Raw genomic sequence first — 9,723 nt, 5'->3', positions numbered from 1 at the left:
CGAAGATAAAGACCAAAAATATATATTGCACGTCCTGTTCGATCACATTAAACCCACGCGAGTCTAGTATCGCTTGGACCATTTCTCATTCTTACTGCGACCTGTGTCTGGCGCCACACGTAGCGGATACGGACCCTTCTTTCCCCGCGCATCCCCCACACTACTCGCTTATCTCTATCCAGGCTCGTGGGCCATCTCACTCATATTAGTCGTTATATTCTACCCGGTTCCTCCCTCACTTCTGTATCCACAATGTAGATGGGACTAACTACTTTCCACACAGGGGCACGTACTTAAGGCTCTCCTGGACTGGCACCATGTCTCCTCCATTATCACCACCTCGCACGGCCGAGCTGCTAAGTGAGTACTATTCATATCGTGCCTGTAGAACGGAAGTGCCCCACCAACTGGGGATTGGTATGCTTTCAGCCTCGTTGCAGTACTCTTATTATTTTGTAGCCTCTCTGTGCTTCTTCACCCACCCCTATGCATTTTCTAGGGGCATCATGATGCCCTGATCTTAGGGTGCGCACGTATATTCTCAGCAGTTCAGCTCAGCATCTAAAATTCTTCACCCTCTCTCCACATTTTACCACCAACCACCGGATTATCTCTAGTCATTAATGGCTGGGCGCCGATGCCCAGCATTCCGCTCTCGCGTTGTTGTCTGGCTATGTGTGACTGATAGGTGAAACGACCTTATGTTGGCATGGTGGCACAATTATACATACATTGGGCTTGGCATTAATTGTGGAACCTGGGCTGATACCTCACGCCTAAGGCCGCCCATGTGCCAATATCTTTTGGCTTACTAGATATCAGCATCTCACTGGGGAGACCCCACAACATACACTAGTCGAGCCCCTCATTTCGCCCTCGACACCCCTAGGCCGTTCATAATTGGGTAGCAGTAGGGTTTTAGGATTGAAGAAAACAATATAAGGTGAGCAGATAGGTGGAGGTTCTTTTTTTGACACGTGGACAGATGAGTGTTCTTTATACAATGATAAGCAAAGTGAGACTTCTATCACATTTCGCACCTTCAGACCGGGCTTTATAACTCCCAGGGTTGTAAAGGAAAGACCTAAAACTCGCCACAAACATAAAGAAAAAAACATATAAGAAGTACGAATTTTTAATGTTGTCGCACAGTTTCGCCCTGGTTAGCAGATGTTAATGGCGAGTGTAGCAGAAATGGCTTGTGCTCTAGTTCCGACATGCAGTAATATAGAAACAAGTAATCTAGAAGACTATTTATTTTAATTCTTTAACGCTCAGTACTACTTAATTGTACCTATAATACCTAATATTCTAATCTTCATACAGGACAAGGTATCTACATAAAATTACAACTAGCCTTATACAACCACAGAATCGTAAAGGAGATGGAAAGTTGGTTATCATAAAACGACAGAAATTCTAATTAATAATGTAAGCTAAGTTATGATATGCCTACAAGGTACAGTACAGTAAGGGAGGACACGCAACTCGTACAAAAATTTGACTGTTCATATTTGGTGTACCGCCTCCCAGAGGAGCTGACAAGGGGATGGCGCACGGTTTTGAGTCCCCGCGCTCGGCAGAGAACTGGAAGGAGAGGCGGCCAAAGGAGGAATTGGTTTTGGGGGTGACCAGAGAGATATACCTGCTGGAGCGTGTGCTACAGGTGGGTGTGTCAAATCAGAGGGCCTGTTGTCCGGACCTCCGGCAGTCTCTATGGGGGTGCCATAGGGTTCAATCCTCGGGCCGACTCTCTTCTCTGTATACATCAATGATGTTGCTCTTGCTGCTGGTGATTCTCTGATACACATCAACGCAGACGACACCATTCTGTATACTTCTGGCCCCTCTTTGGACACTGTTAATTTACCTCCAGACGAACTTCAATGCCATACAACTCTCCTTCCGTGGCCTCCAACTGCTCTTAAACGCAAGTAAAACTAAATACATGCTATTCAACCGATCACTGCATGCACCTGCTCGCCCGTCCAGCATCACTACTCTGGATGGCTCTGACTTAGAATACGTGGACAACTACAAATACCTAGGTGTCTGGTTAGACTGTAAATTCTCCTTCCAGACTCACATTAAGCATCTCCCATCCAAAATTAAATCTAGAATCGGCTTCCTATTTCGCAACAAAGCATCCTTCACTTATGCTGCCAAATATACCCTCATAAAACTGACCATCCTACCAATCCTCGACTTCGGTGATGTCATCTATAAAATAGCCTCCAATACTCTACTCAGTAAACTGGATGCAGTCTATCACAGTGCCATCCGTTTTGTCACTAAAGCCCCATATACCACTGCTCTCGTTGGCTGGCCCTCGCTACATATTCGTCGCCAAACCCACTGGCTCCAGGTCATCTATAAGTCTTTGCTAGGCCGCCTTAACTCAGATCACTGGTCACCATAGCAACACCCACCCATAGGACGCGCTCCAGGAAGTATATCTCACTGGTCATCCACAAAGCCAACACCTACTTTGGCCACCTTTCCTTCCAGTTCTCTGCTGCCAATGACTGGAACGAAATGCAAAAATTGGTGAAGTTGGAGACTTATATCTCCCTCACTAACTTTAAGCATCAGCTATCTGAGCAGCTTACCGATCGCTGCAGCTGTACACAGCCCATCTGTAAATAGCCCATCCAACTGCCTACCTCATCCCCATTTTTTTATTTACTTTTTTTCTCTCTTTTGCACACCAGTATTTCTACTTGCACATCATCTGCACATCCATCACTCCAGTGTTAAATTGTAATTACTTCGCTACTATGGCCTATTTATTGCCTTACCTCCTTACTCCATTTGCACACACTGTATATAGACTTTCTATTGTGTTATTGACTGTACGTTTGTTTATCCCACGTGTAACTCTGTGTTGTTTTTGTCGCACTGCTTTGCTTTATCTTGGCCAAGTCGCAGTTGTAAATGAGAACCTGTTCTCAACTGGCCTACCTGGTTAAATACAAAAAGTCTTAACTTTATTGACAACACCCAAATGGATACTGTCATTAACGCGGTTCTTCAATAATTACACATAATTTTTACTACTGTACTGTAGCAAACATTATATTAAGCAGGACATTCAAACAAGCCTTACACTTATAATCCAAAGTAGTGTGAAATGTTCTCATAAGCAACCTGGAAATGGAGGTTACTCCCCTGAGTTTCCCCCCATTCACATTCAGAATACATTGTGAAAAACTAAAATATTTGCTCACCATTTTTGCTCCTGGCAGATATAGTACATCCATAACTATCGGTTTCCTCATTAGCAGGGAGGAGTTTCTACAATCAAATTGCATGTGCATCGCCCTCGTGCCGCAATTTTAGCAAACACAGAAAGGGGCCTATATTGGATACCAAAAGTCATCTGGCACACTGCTTAGGGTTTCAACAACATGAATAACTTATTTCTAGCCTTCAATCATTGATGTTACTACTAATGTGAAAGCAAGACAAACTATGACTATTCTTGCTCATTTTAAGACGATTGTTAAATAATTGTAACATTCATTACAGACATCAATTGTTGTACAACATCATGGCTACACTGTTGGCATCGCCTTTTACAGTTGATTACCGCTGTTGTGGGCCTTTAATCATCTGTCTGACTTTGTTGTTCACACAGGAGAGATACGGGACTATCGTGGATCCTCTGGGGAGCCTCAACAACCTCACGATGCTGACGAGGCAGAGAAGAGTCCCTCCAGATCAGAACACCTCAATAAACACCTGCAGAGATCCACAGGGAAGAGAACTCACTGCTGCTCTGACTGTGGGAAGAGATTCACCTCATCAGGCATTAAAATTCATCAGAGAATCCACACAGGAGAGAAACCTTATAGCTGTGGGCAATGTGGGAAGAGTTTTACCTCATCTAGCTGTCTGACTAAACACCAGAGAACACACACAGGAGATAAACCTTACAGCTGTGATCAATGTGGGAAGAGTTTTGCTGCATCTAGAGCTCTGATTCTACACCAGAGAACACACACAGGAGATAAACCTTATAGCTGTGGGCAATGTGGGAAGAGTTTTGGTCGATTTTGCTATCTGATCTACACAAGAGAACACACACAGGAGAGAAACCTTTATTGTGGTCAATGTGGGAAGAGTTTTCTGCCATCTAGTGTCTGACAGTGCACCAGAGAACACACACAGGAGAGAAACCTTATAGCTGTGTCAATGTGGGAAGAGTTTTTACCTCATCTAGCAGTCTGACTAAACACCAGAGAGCACACACAGGAGATAAACCTTATAGCTGTGTTCATTGTGGGAAGAGTTTTGGTCATTCTGGCTCTCTGACTCAACACCAGAGAATACACACAGGAGAGAAATCTTATAGCTGTTATCAATGTGGGAAGAGTTTTGCTACATCTAGCTGTCTGACTAAACACCGGAGAACACACACAGGAGAGAAACCTTATAGCTGTGGTCAATGTGGGAAGAGTTTTGGTCGATCTGGCTCTCTGACACAACACCAGAGAATACACACAGGAGAGAAACCTTACAGCTGTGATCAATGTGGGAAGAGTTATGGTCGATCTTGCCATCTGACTCTACACAAGAGAACACACACAGGAGAGAAACCTCATAGCTGTGTTCAGTGTGACAAGAGATACTTTGATAAAAGATCTCTGATTAAACATCAGAAAATACATGGAGTTGTTTCATGAATTCAATGAAATGATGTCACAATGTAGAATGTTTTAACATTGTAGGAGTATTTTAATGATGTCACAATGTAGAATGTTTTTAACATTGTAGAAGGAGTATTTTAATGATGTCACAATGTAGAATGTTTTAACATTGTAGAAGGAGTATTTTAAGGAATTTCACAATGTAGAACCCTAAACATTTGCTCCATTCAATTGATTTCAGCGTGATATGGATATTAGCCTTGGGAAAATACCAGGCTCTGAAATGAAAGAGTACTATTTTTGTGATTTAACAAAAATTGTCCTCTAACCAGTGATGTACACGTTATTCCCAAATTTTGTGTGTTTTTTGAGCTGTTAGTTTTAACAGGACGTGCAACCTCATCTCCCTCCTCTCGGCACAATTGATTTCAACATGATATCGATGAGTTATGACAAATAAGTGTTGTGTTCCTTTGTTCAGCGATCCCTACATTTAATTGCATCACTCCAAAATGTAGCTGACTGTCTTCTGCAGGTTGTCCTCTAACCAGTGAGGTGAAAGATATCTCCCATTTCTATGTGTTTTTTTTAGTTGTGTTAGTTTCAACAGGACATACAACCTGATTTCCCCCCCTAATTGATATCAGTGATTTATTGCTACTTGTCAAAACAACAGCGTTGTTGGTGCTTGTAAAGTTTATAAGGTGCTTGTTTTAAAAATACAAGTGATATGATTATTGTGGCAGATGTTTGTGTATATAGCCCATTTTATGTTTAGGTTTTCAATATATCAGAAACTGTTTCTGCACATTGGTTATTGATTTGGACAAGTTAAAACTGTGTTTTGATATTGGGGCTATCTCACCTAGCAACATGTCATTGAAAAGAAGACTGTCTGACGTCCAATATTCTTTCAGTTGTGGTTGAAAGTGATAGTTGAAAATATGTATTTTCAGGTCTTTTTTAAAAACTACTTGAAAACAACTTAATTTCAATGTACTGTCAGGTAGTCTAGTGGTTAGAGCGTTGGGCCAGTAACCGAAAGGTTGCTGGATCGAATCCCTGAGCTGACAAGGTAAAAATGTCGTTTTGCCCCCGAACAAGTCAGTTAACCCACTGTTCCCCGGTAGGCCGTCATTGTAAATAAGATTTTGTTCTTAGCTGACTTGCCTAGTTAAATAAAGGTAAAGAAATAATATATATAATAATATATATATATATAGACGCAGAATAATAATCAATCGTCTATGATCAAATTTATTACAAATCCTGCATCAGTTAAATAAAAAGTGGACGAGAGTTCTAGAAGCTAGTGGAGTTTAGGATTCTATAGAAGGAAAATTTGAAAAAAATTAGTGTGTTTTATTATTTAGTACTAAGTGCTTTTTTCTTGTTTTTAATTGTTGACAGCCAGTAGACACCATGTTTATATTGGTGAAGGTGAAGCATTGTAGTTGATTATAATGTGAAATGGAAGTTGTTTTCTGTTGGTGGTGAGCGAACTTGTCCATCAAAAATATAGGATTTATTTGTTGTCTTAAGGGGGAAGGTGTTACAGGCTTTGGTTTTTCATTTATATTTTGAGGTTGGACTTTAGCACGTCTAGCTCGTTAGCATGTAGGGCGCACTGATTGGTGTCACCTCTTTAGTCAGTATGTGTTACACCTGTGCTGGCTTGTCCATCTCGTTAGTGGGAAGGTGTTTCACCTGAGCTGGTCCATGTTCTATTTAAGAGTGTCTGGCCCAGTGCTCCAGTTGTCTTGATAGATGTGGAGAGTCAACACCTTTAGTTGCTCCAGCTTTTTGGTTTGCTTCCTGTCTTTAAGTTTGGTGTGGGTTTTTCTTTTGTTTGCCTCTTCTTGGGCAGATTTAGTGGGTCTCATGGTGGGTGTCTTTTAGGTCCCAGTGGTTGTTACTAGTCAACTTTCAGTGGACTAGTGTCTTTCAGAGCCCCTCTTAAAAAAACAAACTTGTATTTTGGGTTGGATATTGCATCCTATTAATATTTTAATCAATGGCATTTCCTTAGAATGTTCATTAGTCTTTCAGTTGTTAGTCGTCTGTTTGTGTACTAAATATTTCTGTTTATTTTCTCCTGTGAAGCCATTGTGTTGCATCGATGTCTGAAATGTGCTGTATAAATAAAGCTTGATTCGATTTCAACAAATTAACCCAATGACTGACCAATCAACAGACCCTCCATCTTAGTATGAAAAACAGTATCAATCCCACTTTTCCAGCCTGCTGAAGGCGTGGTGTAGTGGTAAACACCACCCCCGGCTCTACCAGGGGCTTGAGGTTGTCTCCCACAGCTCTGCTTATGTTCTGTGGCCTTGCCGTTCCATTTCTTGACTGCCCCTGCAACACAGAAACACATTTAGTCATATTATATAAAACACTCAAAGTAATGGAGCATCTATGGCCTGTTACACCTGGCACCTAAATGTGACTTCTGTCATCTGATCACTTTGCATTCGGTTTAGATCTACCAGGATGGGCCTTTGAGACAGTCTGGATGCAGCCAGGCCACTGAATATGCATAACCAATTTAAAGAGATGGGGTGAATGAGTGGGGAAAAGTACATTCTACACAAATGACCTTCATAATAGCAAAGAACAAATGTGTGTGCCTGAGGGGAAATTAACTTTCATACAGCCAAAAGGGGTGAGAAATTATCGTGATGAACCGCTAAGGGAACATACATATTTACCATCTAAACCATGTGTGACCTCTCACCTCTCTGGCTGTAGAAGTGTTCTTCCTAACCAGTCCCTCAACAGCTCTCTGACTGAGCTCCACCCTCACTGGGTCTTCAGAGGAGAGGAAGGCTGAGGAGGGATGGAAGGATGAATGGATCAGTCAGTCAATAAAGTGTAGAGCTGCTGTCTGACAAAATCACAATTTTAGTAGTTCATTAAAGTAAATAAGGCTTTATGACTGCTGAATACCAACTATCAATCACTTAGATCATATATTTTCAGGTAGAGACATCCTTGGGACGTCCCTAGCCCATTGAAGTTGATATTTAAAATAGTTAAGTTAAGGGTTAAGGTTAGGGTTTAGGGTAGGGATGTCCCAAGAATCCCAGATAGCATTGACCATGTTACACATTCTTCCGTCTCTTTTACATAGCATGTGTAAAAGAAACACAGACAAGACAAGTAGGCGCTCATGTCATTATGGTCATTGTAGTTTAAAAAATTAGCATCTAATTATGCGTAACTGTATATGGGGTTGTTTGAGAAGAACGTGTTTGTCAGCCCTAACAATCTATTCTAGCACCTCATCAGGCTCTGAAAAAGTCTTCATTGATGACGTGTTCCTTCTATTCCAGGGGACAGCAGAGGAACTTCATCGATTCCACTCCTTCATCAATACAAGCAGTGAACATCTGAAATTCACCCTCACCTTTGATGCGCATGAAACAAGTTACCGGATGGTTGGACGATACTTTTCTCATCAATCATCTTAAAAACTTCAACTGGAAATCAACCAATCCTCCATTGTTAACGCAGTGGAAATGTAAAATGCTTTATTATCTAAAAATGTAAAGTGCTGGGCGACGGAGGTTAATAAAATGGTTAAGTTATGGTAAAGTTTATAAAAGATCAAATAAAATATTTTTCCCCAAAAATGTTTTAACAAAGGGGTGTACGTTTGGGTTTGATTTTCATATTTACAATTTGTAACATTTAGTAATCATAATTATTTATGCAACCAGCTGACCATTTTTGGGTACAATTATATTGACATTGTTGCCCTGCTTTTAGATATAATTATATTGACGTTGTTGCCCTTCTTTTAGAATATCAGGATTCATTCTCAGATGTGCTAACCCAAATGCATGACATTGGGGACTGGGCTAAGATCCAACAACATGCCTATCGAGTGAACCCTGAAAAGAGAGAGAAGCTCCGCAGTGAGGTGGAAAGTTACTACGGATATTGCAGGTGTTGGTTGCTGATTGTCTCAAGGGTGGGCAGTCAGCAAGTTTTGCGTTTAGCCATTGCTTTGCCATGGATCACTTTATTTTGTTCCAAGGGGACGAGAGTTCTAGAACTTAGTGAGTTTTAGGAAGACGAGAGTTCCAGAAGCTTGTGGGGGAAAAATATAGGATCTATTTGTTGTCTTAAGGGGGAAAGTGTTACATTTATGTTTTGAGGTTGGACTTTATCACGTATAGCACGTATAACTCGTTAGCACGTTGGGCGCACTGATTGGTGTCACCTCGTTAGTCAGTATGTGTTACACCTGTGCTGGCTTGTCCATCTCGTTAGTGGGAAGGTGTTTCACCTGAGCTGGTCCAGGTTAAATTTAAGAGTGTCTGGCCCAGTGCTCCAGTTGTCTTGATAGATGTGGAGAGTCAACACCTTTAGTTGCTCCAGCTTTTTGGTTTGCGTCCTGTCTTTAAGTTTGTTGTGGGTTTTTCATTTGTTTGCCTCTTCTTGGGCAGATTTAGTGGGTCTCATGGTGGGTGTCTTTTAGGTCCCAGTTGTTGTTACCAGTCAATTTTCAGTGGACACCCCCATAGTGTCTTTCAGAACCCATTCTAAAACCCCACCTGTTTAGTTGTGGTTGTTGTCAGTGACTCTTTGTTCGTACCCTCTTCTATTTAAGGGACATTTCTGGTTTTCTTGCTGGGGAACGTAACAATAAACAATGTTGGATTTTGCATCCAATTGTTAATATTTTAATCAATGGAATTTCCTTAGAATGTTCATTAGTCTTTCAGTTAGTATTCTGTTTTTTATCCTCTTATGTTTGTTGTGTACTAAATATTTCTGTTTATTTTTTTTCTGTGATGCCATTGCGTTGCATGCATGTCTGAAATGTGCTGTATAAATAAAGCTTGATTTGATTTGAACATATTGTAGAACAGATGAACCCAATGACTGACCAATCAACAGACTTTTGCCAAACCAATGAACAAACATGTGTAAAAGCAACACATTTCTTGGTCCATCTTATTATGAAAAACTGTATCACATTTCAAGCCTGCTGAAGGCGTGGTGGAGTGGTAAACACCACCCCCGGCTCTACCAGGGGCTTGAGGTGATCTCCCACAGCTCTGCT

The 9,723-nt window shown here is 41.2% G+C and overlaps 1 protein-coding gene and 1 long non-coding RNA gene across 2 annotated transcripts in view; both read left to right on the top strand.

Moving 5' to 3' along the window:
• LOC112072624 (zinc finger protein 180-like) overlaps positions 1–6,125 on the top strand; it is a 79,423-nt gene extending 73,298 nt beyond the window's left edge. Inside the window, exons 2-3 of the mRNA XM_070439862.1 lie at positions 3,638–4,086; positions 4,140–6,125. Coding sequence (XP_070295963.1) covers positions 3,638–4,086; positions 4,140–4,685 — 995 coding nt within the window. The 3' untranslated portion in view covers positions 4,686–6,125. The remainder of the gene's footprint in view (positions 1–3,637; positions 4,087–4,139) is intronic.
• LOC139024887 (uncharacterized) overlaps positions 1–8,214 on the top strand; it is a 94,139-nt gene extending 85,925 nt beyond the window's left edge. The window contains exon 2 of the long non-coding RNA XR_011476266.1: positions 7,985–8,214. This is a non-coding gene — a long non-coding RNA (uncharacterized lncRNA). The remainder of the gene's footprint in view (positions 1–7,984) is intronic.
• Positions 8,215–9,723: the final 1,509 nt, after the last annotated feature.

The sequence above is a fragment of the Salvelinus sp. IW2-2015 genome, unplaced genomic scaffold (genome assembly GCF_002910315.2).
Source record: "Salvelinus sp. IW2-2015 unplaced genomic scaffold, ASM291031v2 Un_scaffold1981, whole genome shotgun sequence".
Lineage (NCBI taxonomy): Eukaryota > Metazoa > Chordata > Actinopteri > Salmoniformes > Salmonidae > Salvelinus > Salvelinus sp. IW2-2015.
Note: the sequence above shows the minus strand (reverse complement) of the source record. Positions and strands in the feature narration are given on the sequence as shown.